The sequence below is a fragment of the Salvelinus alpinus genome, chromosome 6, assembly GCF_045679555.1.
Source record: "Salvelinus alpinus chromosome 6, SLU_Salpinus.1, whole genome shotgun sequence".
Classification (NCBI taxonomy): domain Eukaryota; kingdom Metazoa; phylum Chordata; class Actinopteri; order Salmoniformes; family Salmonidae; genus Salvelinus; species Salvelinus alpinus.
The window spans coordinates 15,101,837-15,125,135 of NC_092091.1; the positions used below are offsets into that span (position 1 = coordinate 15,101,837).

Here is a 23,299-nt window from a genome sequence, read left to right on the forward strand (position 1 = left end):
TAGCTCCACATTGATCTGGTACTGGTACTCCCTGTATATAGCTCCACAGTGATCTGGTACTGGTACTCCCTGTATATAGCTCCACATTGATCTGGTACTGGTACTCCCTGTATATAGCTCCACAGTGATCCGGTACTGGTACTCCCTGTATATAGCTCCACATTGATATGGTACTGGTACTCCCCGTATATAGCTCCACAGTGATCTGGTACTGGTACTCCCTGTATATAGCTCCACAGTGATCTGGTACTGGTACTCCCTGTATATAGCTCCACAGTGATCTGGTACTGATACTCCCTGTATATAGCTCCACAGTGATATGGTACTGGTACTCCCCGTATATAGCTCCACAGTGATCTGGTACTGATACTCCCTGTATATAGCTCCACAGTGATCCGGTACTGATACTCCCTGTATATAGCTCCACAGTGATCTGGTACTGGTACTCCCCGTATATAGCTCCACAGTGATCTGGTACTGATACTCCCTGTATATAGCTCCACAGTGATCCGGTACTGATACTCCCTGTATATAGCTCCACAGTGATCTGGTACTGATACTCCCTGTATATAGCTCCACAGTGATATGGTACTGGTACTCCCCGTATATAGCTCCACAGTGATCTGGTACTGATACTCCCTGTATATAGCTCCACAGTGATCTGGTACTGATACTCCCTGTATATAGCTCCACAGTGATATGGTACTGGTACTCCCTGTATATAGCTCCACAGTGATATGGTACTGGTACTCCCCGTATATAGCTCCACAGTGATCTGGTACTGATACTCCCTGTATATAGCTCCACAGTGATCTGGTACTGATACTCCCTGTATATAGCTCCACAGTGATATGGTACTGGTACTCCCTGTATATAGCTCCACAGTGATATGGTACTGGTACTCCCCGTATATAGCTCCACAGTGATCTGGTACTGATACTCCCTGTATATAGCTCCACAGTGATCCGGTACTGATACTCCCTGTATATAGCTCCACAGTGATCCGGTACTGATACTCCCTGTATATAGCTCCACAGTGATCCGGTACTGATACTCCCTGTATATAGCTCCACAGTGATCCGGTACTGATACTCCCTGTATATAGCTCCACAGTGATCTGGTACTGATACTCCCTGTATATAGCTCCACAGTGATCCGGTACTGGTACTCCCTGTATATAGCTCCACATTGATATGGTACTGGTACTCCCTGTATATAGCTCCACAGTGATCTGGTACTGGTACTCCCTGTATATAGCTCCACAGTGATCTGGTACTGATACTCCCTGTATATAGCTCCACAGTGATCTGGTACTGGTACTCCCTGTATATAGCTCCACAGTGATCTGGTACTGATACTCCCTGTATATAGCTCCACAGTGATCTGGTACTGGTACTCCCTGTATATAGCTCCACATTGATATGGTACTGGTACCCCCTGTATATAGCTCCACAGTGATCTGGTACTGATACTCCCTGTATATAGCTCCACAGTGATCTGGTACTGATACTCCCTGTATATAGCTCCACAGTGATCTGGTACTGATACTCCCTGTATATAGCTCCACAGTGTTCTGGTACTGATACTCCCTGTATATAGCTCCACAGTGATCTGGTACTGATACTCCCTGTATATAGCTCCACAGTGATCTGGTACTGGTACTCCCTGTATATAGCTCCACAGTGATCTGGTACTGATACTCCCTGTATATAGCTCCACAGTGATCTGGTACTGGTACTCCCTGTATATAGCTCCACAGTGATCTGGTACTGATACTCCCTGTATATAGCTCCACAGTGATCTGGTACTGATACTCCCTGTATATAGCTCCACAGTGATCTGGTACTGGTACTCCCTGTATATAGCTCCACAGTGATCTGGTACTGATACTCCCTGTATATAGCTCCATTCTTGTGGGTTTAATTTTATTCCTATTGTATTACTATTTTATTTTTAAACTATGCATTGTTGGGAAGGGCTCGTAAGCATTTCACAGTAAAGTCTACACCAGTTGTATTCAGCACGTGACATACAATTGGATTTGATTTGACAGACACAGGATAGGCCGTCATTATAAAAATAATTTGTCCTTAACTGACTTGCTTAGTTAAATAAAGGTTAAATTAAAAAATAACAAAAATAAATAAACAGACACACACACTGTTTTAGGGTCACAATCAAAAACTCATATTATTGAAATGTGGGAGTTTAAGGCTGTGTATCTATTAGAGGATATTCCCATCGACAAGCAATTATGCCACAAAATTAAGTTGAAGCTCTCACAATTATCTGCTCTCCCTCTCCCTTCTTACCCAGTTTAAAGCAATTCTGATTTAATAACACCAAAACATGCCACTGAGAAACCCATAGCAGAAAACGAGCCTACACCGCCCTCTGCTGTTTATTCAGTAATATGACCATACTCAGAAAACAGAAAAATACTTTTAACAGTAGAATCCATAGCCAGCAGTGGCGATAGAACAATCTTCAGTAGGAATGAGCCTGTGTGCTTTAAACTGACAGCTGGGAAGATGATGAGGTTTCATTGTGATTTGTGCACAAACTGTTATTTATCTGGGTATTGTGTCTGAGTACTTCAGTGCAGCACAAAGTGTGTATATTTCAAATATTTAAATATTACATTTCAAGACATTAGACTGCAGAGGCAGAAGACAAATTTAAGTTATTCATTAACATGACTGTGAAGTGCAATGATTATATTGTATTTTATTTCATTGTATTATTTGTATTATTTTAATGATTACTTCATTGGCAAAGTGGGCAAACTTAGACAGGAAATGCCAACAATGAACAGTGAGCCATTATATTCATGCATAAAAAAAACAAATAATTAAAGAAAAGCATTGCGAGTTTTAATTTTGTAAAGTTAGTGTCGGAGCGATGGGAAAATTATTGTTATCGATCAATAATAACAAATCTCCTTGCATTGACATCTTAGATGGAAAGCTACTGAGGATGGTAGCTGACTCTATAGCCACTCCTATCTGACATATTTTTACTCTGAGCCTAGAGGAAAGTCTTTGTCCTCAGGCCTGGAGGGAAGCCAAAGTAATTCCACTACCCAAGAGTGCAAAGCGGCCTTTACTGGTTCTAACAGCAGATCTATAAGCTTGCTGCCAGCTCTTAGCAAATTGTTGGAAATAAATTGTATTTAACCAAATATAATGCTATTTCTCTGTAAACAAATTAACAACAGACTTTCAGCATGCTTATAGAGAAGGGCACTCAACATGCACTGCACCTACACAAATGACCGATGATTGGTTGAAAGAAATTGATAATAAGAAGTTTGTGTGAGCTGTACTGTTAGATTTCAGTGCAGCCTTTGATAATATTGACCATAACCTGTTGTTCAACTGCCATATCATGGATTCAGAGCTATCTATCTAATATAACTCAAAGGGTTCTTTAATGGAAGCTTCTCTAATGTCAAACATGTAAAGTGTGGTGTACCACAAGGCAGCTCTCTAGGCCCTCTACTCATTTATATATTTATCAATGACCTGCCACTGGCATTAAACAAGCATGTGTGTCCATGTATGCTGATGAATAAACCATATACACATCAGCAATCACAGCTAAAGATGGAGAGAGGTCTGTCTGTAATAAAGAAATGCTCTGCTTTTTTGACACCACACTCCAAAAAGCAAGTTCTGCAGGCTCTAGTTTTGTATAATCTTGATTATTGTCCAGTCATGTGGTCCAGTGCTGTAAGGAAAGACCTAGTTAAGCTGCAGCTGGCCCAGAACAGAGAGGCACGTCTTGCTCTTCATTGTAATCAGAGGGCTGATATAAATACTATGCATGCCAGTCTCTCTTGGCTAAGAGTTGATGAGAGACTGACTGCATTACTTCTTCTTTTTATAAGAAACATGAATGTGTTGAAAATCCCAAATTGTTTGCATAGTATACTTACACACAGCTCTAACACATACACACTTACCACACCAGACATGCCAACAGGGGTCTTTACACAGTCCCAAAATCCAGAACAAATTCAATAAAGCGTACACTGTTATATAGAGCCATTATTGCATGGAACTCATCTCATATTGCTCAAATAAACAGCAACACTGGTTCAAAAAAACAGATAAAGCAACACCTCACGGCACAACACCTCCCCTATTTGACCTAGATAGTTTGTGTTTATGCATTGATATGTAGGCTATGTATGCCTTTACATTTTTTTTTAATGTAGTTCTGTCCTTGAGCTGTTCTTGTCTATTAATGTTCTGTGTTATGTCATGTTTCATGTTTTGTGTGGACACCAGGAAGAGTAGCTGCTGTTTTTGCAACAGCTAATGGGGATCCTAATAAAATACCAAATACCCAATAATGGTATTGTATTATATTGTATTATATTGTATTAAATTATATTGTATTTTCTTGTATTATATTGTATTGTGTTATATTGTATTATTTTGTGTTGTATTTTATTGTATTTTATTGTATTCCATTGTATTGCATTTTATTGTATTGTATTTGATTATATTGTATTGTATTCACTTAGGATTGAGAAGCAGTAGAAATAGGCTAGAGGTCTATTTTTGTCATGTCATTCATTGGTCAGGGTGAGTAGGCAGGCTTTGAACAAAGTTCACAGTGGCGTATTCAGTGGAAGAAGTGCCCTCTTTAGCGATGGCAGCGGTGGCTTCGTTGGGGCTGCCGGGGTTCTTGTGGAAGTTGACACTGGAGTAGTGGAGTGAGTCAAATGGGTTTGTGGGTAAGTTGGTTGTGGTCGCCGGACCTGAGTCTAGCTGTAGGGGGTGCAGTTTTATATCACCATGGCCACCCTGGAGAGAAGGAAGAAGAGGAGGAGGAGGGAAAGGAGGAAGAGGATGAGCAGAGAAAGAAAGAAGATGATGAGGAGTACATGCTGAAGGTGAGAACATAGTTTGACATAAACTCTCTCTCTCTCTCTCACACACACACACACACACACACACACACACACACACACACACACACACACACACACACACACACACACACACACACACACACACACACACACACACACACACACACACACACACACACACACACACACACACACACACACACACTAACATTTATATTGTTCCCCCTTCTGCTCTTACCCTGTGTGTTGAGGAGACAGCTCCTGTGGACATTTTCTTAGTCCCCACGAGGTCAAATGCTAATTCTAGGTGGTTTAAGGTTAAGGTTAGAATTAGTGACAGGGTTAGAATTATGTTAAGAGTTAGGGTTAGGAGCTAGGGTTAGTTTTAGGGGTAGGGGTAGTAGCTTGGGTTAGGGTTAGGGTTAAGGTTAGAGTTAGGGTTAGGGTAAGGGTAAGAGTACGGGTTAGGGTTAGGTTTAGGGTTAGGGGTTAGGGAAAATAGGATTTTGAATGGGACTAAATTGTGTGTCCCCACAAGGTTAGCTGTACAAGACCGTGTGTGTGTATATAAAAAAAAACAGTTTCTCACCTTTCTCTTTGTTGCATTTACGAATGTAGACGATGACCAGGATGACAGCAAACACCAACACAGCAAGACTCATAGACACAATGATGACCACAGAGCTGGCTGGAACACACACACACAGTGCGAGATAGTAGACCCCATGAAATCAGCTCTTCTGTGCTGCTTACATTAAGTACAGTCCTTTCAGTGTAACTTAGTGAATCAGTAAGCAGTGGAACAAACTTTGAGAATCAAAGTTAAACTATTCGTCAAAAGACTCCTACTGTATGTATTGGCAAGCTTTTAAGAAGAGAAAATTGTTTAACATTTTTGTCATTTGGCACGCTCTAATCCAGAGCAATTTACAGGAGCAATTAGGGTTAAGTGCCATGCTAAGGGAACATCATCAGATTTTTCATGTGGTCGGCTTGGGGATTCGATCTTTGATTAAGACAGTTAATTGGTTGAAATTACCAATAGGCAGCTGGACATCACAGAGCAAAGACTACAATTGAAGTGTAAAAAGGAACTGGCAAAACCCCCAACCCCTTCACAGACCACAACCTCATGACTGAGCATGCCCAGAAACGATTCACCACAGGAAGTGACAAAAATAAAGGGGTCTTTCCCAATGTGTCTTTCCTTGATTACTTGTGTCTTCTCTCTTAGCCACCTTCTAAAAATACATTGGAGGAAATGGTCAGAGGGGCGGGTACCTTGGAGAATCTCCTCCAATGCGATTGGAGAAGGAGGGAAATAAAGAGGACACAAGGAAAGACAATTTGAGAAGGAAAGTAAGCAACAAAACAGGAAGTGCTGACTGTAGTTGTACTATGGAAGGCTATTCTATAGAATTGTGTTTTATACTCTGCATATTCAAAGAAACACACAAATAAACGGTCCATCTAACCCAAAGCAAAAATAGCAGCTTTGTGACCAACATACTAGTAGGCCTTATTTCTCTGTTGTCTAAAATCTAAATAAATTGAAGAAAAAAAAAATCTGCTGAATAGATGACATGAATAGCAATCCTTACACTTACCATTAATACCTTTAAGTTGTACTTCAGTGATCAGGGCGATGTAGGCAGTAGTTTTCCCACCACACCAGAATATCCCTGTACCCTCCCCAGTCAGATTGGTGATGGTCATTGTGAAGACTCTCTCTCTTCTCTTGTCTTGTCAGACACAGAAAAATCGACCTTGTTCATTCGATTATTTTCTAGATTGTAAATCTATATTGTATTTACAGATGAAGTGACCATCTTCTTTGCAGAAATACTTGATTCTGTCCATATGGTCATTTGGATACTTGCAGCTGATGGTAGCGTTTCCTCCCAGCGTTTCCTCCCAGATAAGCAGTCTCTGTGAATGATCTCCTACAGCAGTTATCTGTCAATGGAAACTACCTCAGCCATTATTAATAACCTCAGTCTTTCCTTTCACCCTTAGTTGACTGACCGCCGTGACTAGTTATTCTCATCACACAGGGAATTCGACTGTCACAATAATTTTGTTAAATTAAAGTGAAAGTCACTCACCTTCCTTTACTTCCAGCTCCACCTTAGTCCTACAGTAAGTTGACGACGTGTCTGGTGTGTCCGCATCATAGTAGTAGCATCCTTCATCTCTATAATTCAGTTTTTCGATGACCACCGTGAAGAGTTTACTATCAGTGTCTTTCAGAGAGAATATATCCTTGTTCTCCCAGGTGTTCTTTGTCTCACTGCTAATTTTCTCTTCACAACTCTGGCTGCACTTCTTACAGAAATATTTCTGGTTGCTGTTATATGCGTCTGGGTATTTACAGTTGAAGATGGCAGTTCCTCCTGAGTATCCTTCCACTTTAAGGTAGCTCACACAACCTGAGATTGACATTTACATTTAAATCCTGCGCTGGCACCAGTTCTACATTATGAAGGAGGAAGACACAGCTCTGCATCCTGTGCTGAAACCAGTTCTACATTATGAAGGAGGAAGACACAGCTCTGCATCCTGCCTTGAAACCAGTTCTACATTATGAAGGAGGAAGACACAGCTCTGCATCCTGTGCTGGCACCAGTTCTACATTATGAAGGAGGAAGACACAGCTCTGCATCCTGCGTTGAAACCAGTTCTACATTATGAAGGAGGAAGACACAGCTCTGCATCCTGTGCTGAAACCAGTTCTACATTATGAAGGAGGAAGACACAGCTCTGCATCCTGTGCTGGCACCAGTTCTACATTATGAAGGAGGAAGACACAGCTCTGCATCCTGTGCTGAAACCAGTTCTACATTATGAAGGAGGAAGACACAGCTCTGCATCCTGCGCTGAAACCAGTTCTACATTATGAAGGAGGAAGACACAGCTCTGCATCCTGTGCTGGCACCAGTTCTACATTATGAAGGAGGAAGACACAGCTCTGCATCCTGTGCTGGCACCAGTTCTACATTATGAAGGAGGAAGACACAGCTCTGCATCCTGTGCTGAAACCAGTTCTACATTATGAAGGAGGAAGACACAGCTCTGCATCCTGTGCTGAAACCAGTTCTACATTATGAAGGAGGAAGACACAGCTCTGCATCCTGCGCTGAAACCAGTTCTACATTATGAAGGAGGAAGACACAGCTCTGCATCCTGCGCTGAAACCAGTTCTACATTATGAAGGAGGAAGACACAGCTCTGCATCCTGTGCTGGCACCAGTTCTACATTATGAAGGAGGAAGACACAGCTCTGCATCCTGTGCTGAAACCAGTTCTACATTATGAAGGAGGAAGACACAGCTCTGCATCCTGTGCTGGCACCAGTTCTACATTATGAAGGAGGAAGACACAGTTCTGCATCCTGCGCTGAAACCAGTTCTACATTATGAAGGAGGAAGACACAGCTCTGCATCCTGTGCTGAAACCAGTTCTACATTATGAAGGAGGAAGACACAGCTCTGCATCCTGTGCTGAAACCAGTTCTACATTATGAAGGAGGAAGACACAGCTCTGCATCCTGTGCTGAAACCAGTTCTACATTATGAAGGAGGAAGACACAGTTCTGCATCCTGCGCTGAAACCAGTTCTACATTATGAAGGAGGAAGACACAGCTCTGCATCCTGTGCTGAAACCAGTTCTACATTATGAAGGAGGAAGACACAGCTCTGCATCCTGTGCTGAAACCAGTTCTACATTATGAAGGAGGAAGACACAGCTCTGCATCCTGTGCTGAAACCAGTTCTACATTATGAAGGAGGAAGACACAGCGCTGCATCCTGTGCTGAAACCAGTTCTACATTATGAAGGAGGAAGACACAGCTCTGCATCCTGTGCTGAAACCAGTTCTACATTATGAAGGAGGAAGACACAGCTCTGCATCCTGTGCTGAAACCAGTTCTACATTATGAAGGAGGAAGACACAGCGCTGCATCCTGTGCTGAAACCAGTTCTACATTATGAAGGAGGAAGACACAGCTCTGCATCCTGTGCTGAAACCAGTTCTACATTATGAAGGAGGAAGACACAGCTCTGCATCCTGTGCTGGCACCAGTTCATTTAGCAAGCGGTCTTATACAGTCACTGCATTCAACTAAGGTAGATAAAACTACCCCATATCACAGTCTTAGGAAGTAAACACTTTCCTAAATAATGCAGCTATCAATATTGAGATGAGACATTTTAAAACAGAGGTGGCATCATATTATCCAAAACAAATTGGTAGTCCAAACTCTAGAGTAAATGTTTTTATATGAAGACTAACTAGGTTGTATTACATTGTTATAGAGTGCTATAACAAGCTTATTACCTGTCATGAAGGAGAGGATGGTGAATATCAGTAGGTTCCTCATCTTGTAGATTCTGGGGCTCAGCTTCTCTAGGACACAGTGAGAGTGAGAGACTCAGTAAAGTCTGGTTGGTCCAGCTGTCTCGAGATGTAGTTTCTGATATACTGTAATGTATTCAACTCTTGATCTCTACTCTCTTTCTCTCTTTGCACTGGTACATTCAAACAAACTATGTACCTTCCTCCTTCTGCATCTCTCTCTCTCTCTCTCCATTTCTATACTTGTTTCAACACTCCTACCACATCTTATTTTTGACAATCGTTCCCGCTTCCTCCTTATGGAGCCTAAAATAAAGGCCATGAAGCAGCTTGGCTGTTGAACTTCAATATTGGATATGGTGAATCCATCCTCTCTCAAGTTTTCCCCTTTTCAGCATGGTATCCTTTAAAAACTTACTTGGTTAACCATGTGTGGTTTGAAGAGCATTTTCATGAATCTGATTTATGTCTATCTGAAATATCTTTGACTCAACCTCATGAACTGAATCGAGTTGACTGTACAAAGAGCCATTAGCTCATTTACAGTGGAGCTACGTCTTAAGCGGTTTAGGCCTACTCCAATTCACTCTGAAGCCTATCCATTATGCCTTCTGTTTTGATGGGAAGAATCTCACTTGTTTACCATTATTTATTTTGCGACTTCCTATATTACTAAGATGTTAATAGTCACACTACTGAGAGCCCTTTGAAGCTGTAAAATAGAGGAAACAGTATTGTCCTCTTTTCCATCTCTCCTCATGTAATGTAATTTGCCTACATGAGAGCTCTCCTCTCTCTGTCCCTCTCCCTCTCTTTCTCTGAGAATCCACCCAATGGCTGGGTTTATTGCGAACAAGCTTTACATGGAAACGAGAATTATGGGTACATTTATTTATTTTATTTAACCTTTATTTAACTAGGCAGGTCAGTTAAGAACAAATTCTTATTTACAATGACAGCCTGCCCAGGCCAAACCCTCCCCTAACACGGACGATGCTGGGCCAGTTGTGCGCCGCTCTATGGGACTCCCGATCACGGCCGGTTATGATACAGCCAGGATCGAACCAGGGTCTGTAGTGATGCCTCCAGCACTGAGATGCAGAGCCTTAGACCGCTGCGCCAGTCATGCGTCATACAGGGGGATAGGACAAGGGAAGGAGAGTGATGGTGTATTGCATCAGATGACCTGGCCTCCACAATCTCCCGACCTCAACCTAATTGAGATGGTTTGGGATGAGTTGGATCGCAAAGTGAAGGAAAAGCAGCCAACAAGTGCTCAGCATATGTGGGAACTCCTTCAAGACTGTTGGAAAAGCATTCCAGGTGAATACCTCATGAAGCTGGTTGCGAGAATGCCAAGAGTGTGCAAAGCTGTCATCAAGGCAATAGGTGGGTGGCTACATTGAAGAATCTCAAATATATGTTGATTTGTTTCACACTTTTTTTTGGTTACTACATGATTCCATATGTGTTATTTATTTCTACAATACATTTCTACAATGTAGAAAATAGTACAAATAAAGAAGAGTAGGTGTGTCCGAACTTTTGACTGGTACTGTATATCTCTCTCGCATGGAAATGTCCCACTCCTCAAGATAGACAATTAAGGTTTCCAAATTCTTACAAGCATCTTTCTTCTGGCCAAAAACACATATAGGGGTGGGTAATTCCAGTCCTTGAGGGCCTGATTGGTGTCACAGTTTTGCGGCAGCCCCAGCTAACACCTGACTCCAATAATCACCTAATCATGATCTTCAGTTTAGAATGCAATTTTGGCATGTAACTACATAGTTCAGCCCTCCAGTACGTTGCTATAAAAATTCTATAAAAAAAAGCTATAAAATGTTTTGTAGCAATTATTAGACATAGGTTACAAAACTTCGTTCAAATAAAGTGTTTTACCCCAAAAAAACTGTAGCATATTAGCCTACCTAACTTCCTCTACAATATGTCGAGCCTCCTTTAATTTGGCAAACTATGTTCCACCTTAAAAAAAAATCCTCCACTGGGTTGTCTCGCTCTGCCCCAGTCCTGTCACTGCCGGACTTCCACTGTTTTGAATTTGACTCATGAGAGAAACTTAGCCCATAGGAATTTAGATTTTGAAAGCATAAGAAACGCAATGCAAATCTTGTAAGGCACAATTTGCCGACCCAATACAGAAGGCCTCGACACCTAATTGCAATTGCCGTTTCCTACAGCAGTTGTTAGGACAACACTGGCAAGTTGGTAAAACTGCGTAACGTTATATGCTACGTTTTGTAGAAGCTGGCGACATTAACGTTATTAATTAAGACTTCCAGAATATGGTATATTAGGCAACACTTTATTTTGTGCGGGTGATAATAACTGCTGTGTGATGCTACATTGTTTATTGTTGTCTGAATTGGTTGTTACACAGTAGCCTAGAGGTAAACACTTCCAATGCATTCTGCTCTGAGTCTTTCCAGCTCTAGCCCGTGACGCTCAGTCTGTCAACATGAACTTTGATCCTCCTTAACTGTGTTGTCTCATTTCACAATTTAAGCTACTTACTAACGTTATATGTCGGTGCGGCTTTGTTGAGAGGAAATTTCTATGCAATTTTGACAGGATGACGGAAAAAGCAGCGACGCCTATGCTTTTGCTTCACCCGTCCAGGGGACTAATCGATGAAAAGTTCAGTTTAATCGTCCAAAATTTGTCGCAAATTCAAGATATCACCTTGCACGCGCTGATCCACTCAGATGATGGCGACTACTGGGAGGCCTTTGGCCACTATGTTAGTGATGCTACAGGACTTGTAAATGGTAGGCTACTTGTATTTAATGTCACACATTTTCATTGAAGTTTGTTTGTACTGTTATCAATAATTTTAAGAGTTCAATTCATATTTAAAACCCTCTCACATAAACTACCCAAATATCTTTACAGTTGCCAATGATTCAAGTTTAGGAGGGACATATGATGGCGTGGAACCCATGGGACTGTTGTGGAGCATGAGACCAGTACCTGGCAGTAGAATTGGACTCAGGTAAACTGAAACTCCACCCTAAAAATAATACATTGATAAAGTTGTAATTTTTTTATCAAAGGCCACCAGTTGAATTATAAACAATGTCTTGTAATTTTAGGTTGAGAAAGAAGGAGGTCCACACTCCCATGGTGGTGCACATCTCTGTGTACAGGGGACACATGAGTCAGGGGTTCAGAGAGCAGGTGGCCCTGGCGAGTGTCGTCACAGAGCGCTGGTACATGGCCCCTGGAGTCCGCAGGGTCGACATCACAGAGGGAGGGGTCACAGGGACCCTATTCCTGCCACCAGGTATGTCATAGTTTTTAGCTACATACACCTCACTTTCAATAATTACAATTAAAATCATCCAAAGATATGATTATCATAAGAGGATATATAGCCCAGGTCTGAACAGACCATGTTGTGTTGGAAGGACCCGGGCCCTTCCCTGCCCTGTTGGATCTGTGGGGTGGGGGTGGCGGTCTGGTGGAGTATCGCTCTGCCCTCCTGTCGTCGCATGGCTTTGTCTGTCTGGCCCTGGAGTACATGACACCCCGGACCTCTGGGGGCTCAACCTCTCATGTGGGGAACGAATACTTTGAGGTACCAGTATATGTTACTAGACCACTGCATTTTGGCTGATCTGCACTGTCATATTTAGTGTCATAGGTGCCTCAAATGACAGTGATCAACTGATATATAGCACATATTTTACTTTCACAAGGTGATATGCTCTGTATATGGTGTATTCTTATTCAGGAAGGAAGCTATAAGCTCTAGGTAATGAAACCCACAAAGCTCATCCAAAGGTTCGTTCACCTTGTCTGTGCAACCAATCCCTTGCACAACCAACACATTCAACTGTTATTTGTAGGAACTGACATTGGATTTTGTTCTTATCTTAATAGTGTGTTGTAAAATGTGTCATTGGGTTACGTTTGTTGAAGTATGAACCTTAAAGAAAACGTGACGAGACAACTAGACCAATTTCCTACAATAAAAAAAGTATGAGAAATGTATGCACTCACTACTGTAAGTCGCTCTGGATAAAAGCGTCTGCTAAATTACTAAAATGTAACCTTCTCCCACTTTTATGGTACTTACATTAATATTTAATAAAGTTATTACTACAGTAATAAAGAAACAGAATATCCTGTGTCAAAATATGACTGCTGTGGTAACAATTTAAAATCAAGTTTTGTACGACAGTCTTAGTAAGTGGCCTTGCACGAGCCTTGGTTTGTGCGAGCCGGAACGACTCATAGGGCAGGAGCCTACTATATCTCCTGTTTCTGTAGCGTGATACACCCCTTGACGGGACGCTAGTCTATCGCAGGGCCTTACCCCCAATCTATCTCCTTAATGCTGAGGGCCAAGCAGGGACGCATCGGTTACCATTTTTACAGTTATTGGTATGACTTGGCCGGGGATCGAACTCCCAACCTTCCATTCTCAGGGCGGACACACTGACCACAATTGTAGTTCATATGAAATGTTCTATTTTTCACTCTAGGCTGCGTTCACCGTTCTCAAACAGCACCCTCAGGTGTGTGGGGACAGGATAGCGATACTGGGCCTGTCCTTTGGGACCTCAGTGGCTTTGGGGATGGCCGTGTACTCCACTGTGATTCAGGTAGGAGAGTGCTCATACCGCACTAGCAGAATAATGTGGAGATGTGTGTATATATTTGTGTTTTTGTCTGTGTGTGTTTGTATTTCGGTGTCTTATACTGTTGGTCCTCTATCAGCCCAGGTGTTTGGTATGTGTGAGTGGCAGTCATGTCCAGCCGGTGAAAGGCTCACTCTCTGATGTCTTCAGTGAGATTAATAAGTATGTGTATTATCACGTGTTTAAAGATGTGTATACATTTGTGCTTCCACTTTGATCCTCTAATAATAATTCAATATAACTTACTCGTCTGTGTGTTTAATTTCCTAGAAACGTCCGTAACACTCGCTATGATGAGGAGAATCGAGTGATCTGGCGGGATCTGCTTCTACCCATTCCAACTGATCCAAACAAGAAAGTGGATGTGGGTTTAAATCAAACTGGATTCTACCCTGATTTTAACCTATACCCTCATTGTACTCACTTTATAGCTGTTCTCCCTTGTCTGTTTTGACTTTATAAGGAATGTAGCATTGTCTATCCCAATGGTTTACTGTTGTGTCCTGGTTAGGTGGGGCAGCTGAAATGTCCTGTTCTAATGATTGTGGGTGAGGATGACCAAAACTGGCCTGCCACTGAGTCAGCAGAGGACGTGAGTACAGTTTTTAACAATGCTTGGATTGCTGCAGAAATATGTATTATTAAAGTGGTTCTACTGTAATTTTTTACAGTATGTTTTTGATGCCCAACACTGATGTAGAACTGACAGAGTTCTTGTGCCTCCTCAGATGAAGCAGATGATGGAGAAAGCAGGGAACAGTCACCTGCTGACCACTCTGTCCTACCCTGGAGCTGGTCACCTGATTGAACCGCCGTATAGTCCTCATATCCGTGCCAGCAACTTCATGGTGGCTGGGACAAAACAAAAGTGTAATTTAACGTTGGTTGTGTGTGTGGTGTGTTTGTGTCCTTGTTATTATCAGAGACAGTTTGACAGTATCTTATTTGCTGTTTTGGGGATGTGTAATTTTCCACTGCTAATCGACAATACAACACACATTATCACAGTGATATGGTTGCAATGACTCATTTGTCTGGTAATATGTGAAGAACTCTCGTCACACATTCTGTTTGTTTTGCCTGGAGATAGACAAATTACTCCCCTTTAATGTTTTACGAGGCAATAAATACAATTGAAATCAAGTACATTACATACTGTCAGTCTGAACAGCAATTTAAAAGTAATGGCTGTTTCCATGGCTGTTTCTAGCAAACATATAGAAATGGGTTGTGTGAAGCAGTGGAATAATCACACTTGTTCTCTTTTTGTTTGATGCTTCCCCTCCTGATTTGATTGCAGTGGTGGTTCTTTGGGGAGGAGAGACAGCGCCACACGGTCACGCACAGGAAGACTCCTGGAAGAAGATCCTTTCTTTTCTGGAGGAGCACCTATATCGAAGCACAGATGTGACCTCACCGTCAAATCTGTGACCAGGCCAGAGACACAGACATTTTATTTAAAAAATTGTAATTATGACGTATCTTAATTCTCATCAGAGATGTGATGAAAGATAATTATGTTGACAAGTGTGCGTGGGATTAAACCACATAACTCAACGAGCCGATGTCCCAATCCAAATGTTGCCGTTCCTTTTCTCCTGGTTTTGGTGATCTACACGAGCCATAACGTTCAAAGATCGAGAAGATCTCTCAGAGTTGGTGCATTGTTTCAAATGTTTCATTCAGTTTTTCATTTCAATTAAATAGACCTTGTCACTGCTTTCTTTCCAGTTTTACTGCTGTCACAAGCAATATTGCATCTAAACCTGATAACTTTTACTACTGTGCATTTCTACTTTTAAAAAGGCGCTATTACTAATAGGTTGTATAAAATTCCTGTAAAATTGTCATCCTTGAATAAAGGAAAGCGTTTGAAAATGTAAGAACTCACCCCATTCCTTTTTTTCATGGTCAGTTTTTATCTGAATATCAAATCATTTCTGGATAACAGTTAAGTACCTTACTGTTATTGTTTCCTTTTGACCATTTTAATATAAAACAAAGGTGCTATTCTCATTCACAAAATATCAAGAGGTTCTCGAGAGGTATCGATTCTCAAGCGACACTATTGTAATGTAAATTTACAAAATGATCACGTCTCGGGCACTACCTCAGGAGGTCATGCACTCGCCCTAAAGTTGCCTCCCCCCCCCCTCCAAGCAGAGCATTGTAAACAGAATTCTTGTTCAGCCCAACAGTCCTACAGTATAAATGGTAATAGCAGAGCAAAGTTTTTGAAACAACTGAAAAATATAGAAATTTTCCTAATATTTGAGACTTTTATTTGAAATTACAGTTACAGCTTTACAGCATGTTCCATTCTGAAATTGTCACAGTGGTAAGCTGCACTGTACCACGTAAAACTATGGAAGCCCATACCTGCTAGGCCGCGGGTATTTTGATACTATCAAACAAATTGGATATGTTTTTTAATTTGTAATATTGTGTGTTGATTTCAGAGGTGGCACCACAGGTCCTACAGTCAAATCAAAATCAAATCAAATTTTATTGGTCACATACACATGGTTAGCATATGTTAATTTGAGTGTAGCGAAATGCAGTCATGAGGGGCAAATTATTTTCCTGGGGCTCAGAGTTCTTCCTGATCTGGTAACCTAACCAACTCTGGACCCACGTTGAACTGTATGACATAGTAATAAATCAACGGTAAAAAAAACTAAATGTTTTTATATGAGCTATGATGGAACCAGATTATTTTTCTAATCAGGTCATATGGTTAAAGAAAGCATTTCAACCCTGTCAAACTGCAGCAACCTTTATACTTGTTCATATGAATTCTATTTTAAAACTAAACTAGTGGGGGGGGGGGGGGGTCCTTAACCCAGACAAAGAGACAACAACTGCGATTGGACAATAGAACTAATAGGGCTGAGCTTGCTTTGTGTAGGCCTTTGCATCTGTAATAAATATTCATACACTATGTCATTACTATTGTATTGATTGATTAATTCCTGTCTATACTTTTGGATTAAATAGGCCTAGGTTGCCCAGCCACCCAAAATTTGAATATAAACCACATTTGATCACATTTTCTCAGAACACAAATAAATGGGCCTATTTTAGGCTAGAAATACATAACGTTACCGCTTTGTTTCCCCACGCCCAGATGGGATCAGAGCGCATAAGCTTCTCGTGGCTACCTGCAGCTGGGGTTGTTATTAGTAGGTTACAATTGATCAGACTGAAGCACAGGTGAATTGTGCACGAGTTGACAATTTATTTTGTGGGGGAGATGGGCTTCCAGATAATATAGCTCGGCAACCCCCCCAGTGAATTCACTTATACACACTTTGTCAGTCGCATTTTGCTTTTACCACATGTAATGATTTGCATGATATTGATTGAAATGAAGCCTGGTTTGTTGTAAGGTAGGCCTACTGTTGTTTTATATTGTATGAGAAGGGTAATCGTACATTTTTGATAGGTTAACGTTTCTTGATGAAGACATGCTGTTAGCAAGTCTGTGCTTTTGTCATGAAGCTAAAATGTAGGGTAGGCTAATGAGTGTAGCCTACAGACGACAAAAAATAAGCCATTTGTCTGCCCATGCTTGTGAATTGTTGCATTATTCAAAAGTGTAATATGGTTAAGATGAAAAGTCGCTTGCATAGTTGAAACATGCTCACTGGCTAGTGTCTATGCTGAGATATTTATGGTAAATGTCCATTGCCAAGCCCCCGAACAATCTCTCGGCACATGACATTACGTTGCTGGGCATCTCCGGCGCGGCCCACGCTTGGATTGCGTCCTACCTGACAGGTCGCTCCTACCAGGTGGCGTGGCGAGAATCTGTCTCCGCACCACGCGCTCTCACCACTGGTGTCCCCCAGGGCTCTGTTCTAGGCCCTCTCCTATTCTCGCTATACACCAAGTCACTTGGCTCTGTCATATCCTCACATGGTCTCTCCTATCATTGCTATGCAGACGACACACAATTAATCTTCTCCTTTCCCCCCTCTGATAACCAGGTGGCGAATCGCAGTTGTTAGGACAACACTGGCAAGTTGGTAAAACTGCGTAACGTTATATGCTACGTTTTGTAGAAGCTGGCGACATTAACGTTATTAATTAAGACTTCCAGAATATGGTATATTAGGCAACACTTTATTTTGTGCGGGTGATAATAACTGCTGTGTGATGCTACATTGTTTATTGTTGTCTGAATTGGTTGTTACACAGTAGCCTAGAGGTAAACACTTCCAATGCATTCTGCTCTGAGTCTTTCCAGCTCTAGCCCGTGACGCTCAGTCTGTCAACATGAACTTTGATCCTCCTTAACTGTGTTGTCTCATTTCACAATTTAAGCTACTTACTAACGTTATATGTCGGTGCGGCTTTGTTGAGAGGAAATTTCTATGCAATTTTGACAGGATGACGGAAAAAGCAGCGACGCCTATGCTTTTGCTTCACCCGTCCAGGGGACTAATCGATGAAAAGTTCAGTTTAATCGTCCAAAATTTGTCGCAAATTCAAGATATCACCTTGCACGCGCTGATCCACTCAGATGATGGCGACTACTGGGAGGCCTTTGGCCACTATGTTAGTGATGCTACAGGACTTGTAAATGGTAGGCTACTTGTATTTAATGTCACACATTTTCATTGAAGTTTGTTTGTACTGTTATCAATAATTTTAAGAGTTCAATTCATATTTAAAACCCTCTCACATAAACTACCCAAATATCTTTACAGTTGCCAATGATTCAAGTTTAGGAGGGACATATGATGGCGTGGAACCCATGGGACTGTTGTGGAGCATGAGACCAGTACCTGGCAGTAGAATTGGACTCAGGTAAACTGAAACTCCACCCTAAAAATAATACATTGATAAAGTTGTAATTTTTTTATCAAAGGCCACCAGTTGAATTATAAACAATGTCTTGTAATTTTAGGTTGAGAAAGAAGGAGGTCCACACTCCCATGGTGGTGCACATCTCTGTGTACAGGGGACACATGAGTCAGGGGTTCAGAGAGCAGGTGGCCCTGGCGAGTGTCGTCACAGAGCGCTGGTACATGGCCCCTGGAGTCCGCAGGGTCGACATCACAGAGGGAGGGGTCACAGGGACCCTATTCCTGCCACCAGGTATGTCATAGTTTTTAGCTACATACACCTCACTTTCAATAATTACAATTAAAATCATCCAAAGATATGATTATCATAAGAGGATATATAGCCCAGGTCTGAACAGACCATGTTGTGTTGGAAGGACCCGGGCCCTTCCCTGCCCTGTTGGATCTGTGGGGTGGGGGTGGCGGTCTGGTGGAGTATCGCTCTGCCCTCCTGTCGTCGCATGGCTTTGTCTGTCTGGCCCTGGAGTACATGACACCCCGGACCTCTGGGGGCTCAACCTCTCATGTGGGGAACGAATACTTTGAGGTACCAGTATATGTTACTAGACCACTGCATTTTGGCTGATCTGCACTGTCATATTTAGTGTCATAGGTGCCTCAAATGACAGTGATCAACTGATATATAGCACATATTTTACTTTCACAAGGTGATATGCTCTGTATATGGTGTATTCTTATTCAGGAAGGAAGCTATAAGCTCTAGGTAATGAAACCCACAAAGCTCATCCAAAGGTTCGTTCACCTTGTCTGTGCAACCAATCCCTTGCACAACCAACACATTCAACTGTTATTTGTAGGAACTGACATTGGATTTTGTTCTTATCTTAATAGTGTGTTGTAAAATGTGTCATTGGGTTACGTTTGTTGAAGTATGAACCTTAAAGAAAACGTGACGAGACAACTAGACCAATTTCCTACAATAAAAAAAGTATGAGAAATGTATGCACTCACTACTGTAAGTCGCTCTGGATAAAAGCGTCTGCTAAATTACTAAAATGTAACCTTCTCCCACTTTTATGGTACTTACATTAATATTTAATAAAGTTATTACTACAGTAATAAAGAAACAGAATATCCTGTGTCAAAATATGACTGCTGTGGTAACAATTTAAAATCAAGTTTTGTACGACAGTCTTAGTAAGTGGCCTTGCACGAGCCTTGGTTTGTGCGAGCCGGAACGACTCATAGGGCAGGAGCCTACTATATCTCCTGTTTCTGTAGCGTGATACACCCCTTGACGGGACGCTAGTCTATCGCAGGGCCTTACCCCCAATCTATCTCCTTAATGCTGAGGGCCAAGCAGGGACGCATCGGTTACCATTTTTACAGTTATTGGTATGACTTGGCCGGGGATCGAACTCCCAACCTTCCATTCTCAGGGCGGACACACTGACCACAATTGTAGTTCATATGAAATGTTCTATTTTTCACTCTAGGCTGCGTTCACCGTTCTCAAACAGCACCCTCAGGTGTGTGGGGACAGGATAGCGATACTGGGCCTGTCCTTTGGGACCTCAGTGGCTTTGGGGATGGCCGTGTACTCCACTGTGATTCAGGTAGGAGAGTGCTCATACCGCACTAGCAGAATAATGTGGAGATGTGTGTATATATTTGTGTTTTTGTCTGTGTGTGTTTGTATTTCGGTGTCTTATACTGTTGGTCCTCTATCAGCCCAGGTGTTTGGTATGTGTGAGTGGCAGTCATGTCCAGCCGGTGAAAGGCTCACTCTCTGATGTCTTCAGTGAGATTAATAAGTATGTGTATTATCACGTGTTTAAAGATGTGTATACATTTGTGCTTCCACTTTGATCCTCTAATAATAATTCAATATAACTTACTCGTCTGTGTGTTTAATTTCCTAGAAACGTCCGTAACACTCGCTATGATGAGGAGAATCGAGTGATCTGGCGGGATCTGCTTCTACCCATTCCAACTGATCCAAACAAGAAAGTGGATGTGGGTTTAAATCAAACTGGATTCTACCCTGATTTTAACCTATACCCTCATTGTACTCACTTTATAGCTGTTCTCCCTTGTCTGTTTTGACTTTATAAGGAATGTAGCATTGTCTATCCCAATGGTTTACTGTTGTGTCCTGGTTAGGTGGGGCAGCTGAAATGTCCTGTTCTAATGATTGTGGGTGAGGATGACCAAAACTGGCCTGCCACTGAGTCAGCAGAGGACGTGAGTACAGTTTTTAACAATGCTTGGATTGCTGCAGAAATATGTATTATTAAAGTGGTTCTACTGTAATTTTTTACAGTATGTTTTTGATGCCCAACACTGATGTAGAACTGACAGAGTTCTTGTGCCTCCTCAGATGAAGCAGATGATGGAGAAAGCAGGGAACAGTCACCTGCTGACCACTCTGTCCTACCCTGGAGCTGGTCACCTGATTGAACCGCCGTATAGTCCTCATATCCGTGCCAGCAACTTCATGGTGGCTGGGACAAAACAAAAGTGTAATTTAACGTTGGTTGTGTGTGTGGTGTGTTTGTGTCCTTGTTATTATCAGAGACAGTTTGACAGTATCTTATTTGCTGTTTTGGGGATGTGTAATTTTCCACTGCTAATCGACAATACAACACACATTATCACAGTGATATGGTTGCAATGACTCATTTGTCTGGTAATATGTGAAGAACTCTCGTCACACATTCTGTTTGTTTTGCCTGGAGATAGACAAATTACTCCCCTTTAATGTTTTACGAGGCAATAAATACAATTGAAATCAAGTACATTACATACTGTCAGTCTGAACAGCAATTTAAAAGTAATGGCTGTTTCCATGGCTGTTTCTAGCAAACATATAGAAATGGGTTGTGTGAAGCAGTGGAATAATCACACTTGTTCTCTTTTTGTTTGATGCTTCCCCTCCTGATTTGATTGCAGTGGTGGTTCTTTGGGGAGGAGAGACAGCGCCACACGGTCACGCACAGGAAGACTCCTGGAAGAAGATCCTTTCTTTTCTGGAGGAGCACCTATATCGAAGCACAGATGTGACCTCACCGTCAAATCTGTGACCAGGTCAGAGACACAGACATTTTATTTAAAAAATTGTAATTATGACGTATCTTAATTCTCATCAGAGATGTGATGAAAGATAATTATGTTGACAAGTGTGCGTGGGATTAAACCACATAACTCAACGAGCCGATGTCCCAATCCAAATGTTGCCGTTCCTTTTCTCCTGGTTTTGGTGATCTACACGAGCCATAACGTTCAAAGATCGAGAAGATCTCTCAGAGTTGGTGCATTGTTTCAAATGTTTCATTCAGTTTTTCATTTCAATTAAATAGACCTTGTCACTGCTTTCTTTCCAGTTTTACTGCTGTCACAAGCAATATTGCATCTAAACCTGATAACTTTTACTACTGTGCATTTCTACTTTTAAAAAGGCGCTATTACTAATAGGTTGTATAAAATTCCTGTAAAATTGTCATCCTTGAATAAAGGAAAGCGTTTGAAAATGTAAGAACTCACCCCATTCCTTTTTTTCATGGTCAGTTTTTATCTGAATATCAAATCATTTCTGGATAACAGTTAAGTACCTTACTGTTATTGTTTCCTTTTGACCATTTTAATATAAAACAAAGGTGCTATTCTCATTCACAAAATATCAAGAGGTTCTCGAGAGGTATCGATTCTCAAGCGACACTATTGTAATGTAAATTTACAAAATGATCACGTCTCGGGCACTACCTCAGGAGGTCATGCACTCGCCCTAAAGTTGCCTCCCCCCCCCCTCCAAGCAGAGCATTGTAAACAGAATTCTTGTTCAGCCCAACAGTCCTACAGTATAAATGGTAATAGCAGAGCAAAGTTTTTGAAACAACTGAAAAATATAGAAATTTTCCTAATATTTGAGACTTTTATTTGAAATTACAGTTACAGCTTTACAGCATGTTCCATTCTGAAATTGTCACAGTGGTAAGCTGCACTGTACCACGTAAAACTATGGAAGCCCATACCTGCTAGGCCGCGGGTATTTTGATACTATCAAACAAATTGGATATGTTTTTTAATTTGTAATATTGTGTGTTGATTTCAGAGGTGGCACCACAGGTCCTACAGTCAAATCAAAATCAAATCAAATTTTATTGGTCACATACACATGGTTAGCATATGTTAATTTGAGTGTAGCGAAATGCAGTCATGAGGGGCAAATTATTTTCCTGGGGCTCAGAGTTCTTCCTGATCTGGTAACCTAACCAACTCTGGACCCACGTTGAACTGTATGACATAGTAATAAATCAACGGTAAAAAAAACTAAATGTTTTTATATGAGCTATGATGGAACCAGATTATTTTTCTAATCAGGTCATATGGTTAAAGAAAGCATTTCAACCCTGTCAAACTGCAGCAACCTTTATACTTGTTCATATGAATTCTATTTTAAAACTAAACTAGTGGGGGGGGGGGGGGGTCCTTAACCCAGACAAAGAGACAACAACTGCGATTGGACAATAGAACTAATAGGGCTGAGCTTGCTTTGTGTAGGCCTTTGCATCTGTAATAAATATTCAT

The 23,299-nt window shown here is 41.5% G+C and overlaps 2 protein-coding genes and 1 long non-coding RNA gene across 6 annotated transcripts; 2 read left to right on the forward strand and 1 right to left on the reverse strand.

Moving 5' to 3' along the window:
* Nucleotides 1–4,686: 4,686 nt before the first annotated feature.
* On the reverse strand, nucleotides 4,687–6,600 carry LOC139578206 (uncharacterized). The gene is made up of 3 exons (XR_011675509.1): nucleotides 6,490–6,600; nucleotides 5,472–5,570; nucleotides 4,687–4,814 (listed from the first exon to the last, which is right to left on the reverse strand). It is a non-coding gene; the product is annotated as an uncharacterized lncRNA (long non-coding RNA).
* A 4,479-nt stretch (nucleotides 6,601–11,079) lies between these two features.
* LOC139578201 (bile acid-CoA:amino acid N-acyltransferase-like) lies at nucleotides 11,080–15,784 on the forward strand. Of its 4 annotated transcripts, none has more exons than XM_071405511.1 (11): nucleotides 11,080–11,466; nucleotides 11,830–12,026; nucleotides 12,151–12,250; nucleotides 12,351–12,541; nucleotides 12,666–12,835; nucleotides 13,746–13,865; nucleotides 13,981–14,063; nucleotides 14,172–14,265; nucleotides 14,413–14,493; nucleotides 14,630–14,771; nucleotides 15,202–15,784. In XM_071405511.1, the coding sequence occupies exons 2-11, from the start codon at nucleotides 11,831–11,833 to the stop codon at nucleotides 15,330–15,332; spliced, it is 1,308 nt and encodes a 435-aa protein (XP_071261612.1). In that variant the 5' UTR covers nucleotides 11,080–11,466; nucleotide 11,830; the 3' UTR covers nucleotides 15,333–15,784. The 4 variants fall into 4 exon arrangements, with proteins under 4 accessions (XP_071261612.1, XP_071261611.1, XP_071261615.1 ...); XM_071405510.1 differs by having other exon boundaries at nucleotides 11,092–11,546; XM_071405514.1 differs by having other exon boundaries at nucleotides 11,269–11,462.
* Nucleotides 15,785–18,146: 2,362 nt separating this feature from the next.
* On the forward strand, nucleotides 18,147–22,247 carry LOC139578203 (bile acid-CoA:amino acid N-acyltransferase-like). Its single transcript, XM_071405516.1, has 10 exons — nucleotides 18,147–18,489; nucleotides 18,614–18,713; nucleotides 18,814–19,004; nucleotides 19,129–19,298; nucleotides 20,209–20,328; nucleotides 20,444–20,526; nucleotides 20,635–20,728; nucleotides 20,876–20,956; nucleotides 21,093–21,234; nucleotides 21,665–22,247. Exons 1-10 carry the CDS (start codon nucleotides 18,294–18,296, stop codon nucleotides 21,793–21,795), a joined length of 1,308 nt encoding a protein of 435 aa, XP_071261617.1. The 5' UTR covers nucleotides 18,147–18,293; the 3' UTR covers nucleotides 21,796–22,247.
* Nucleotides 22,248–23,299: the final 1,052 nt, after the last annotated feature.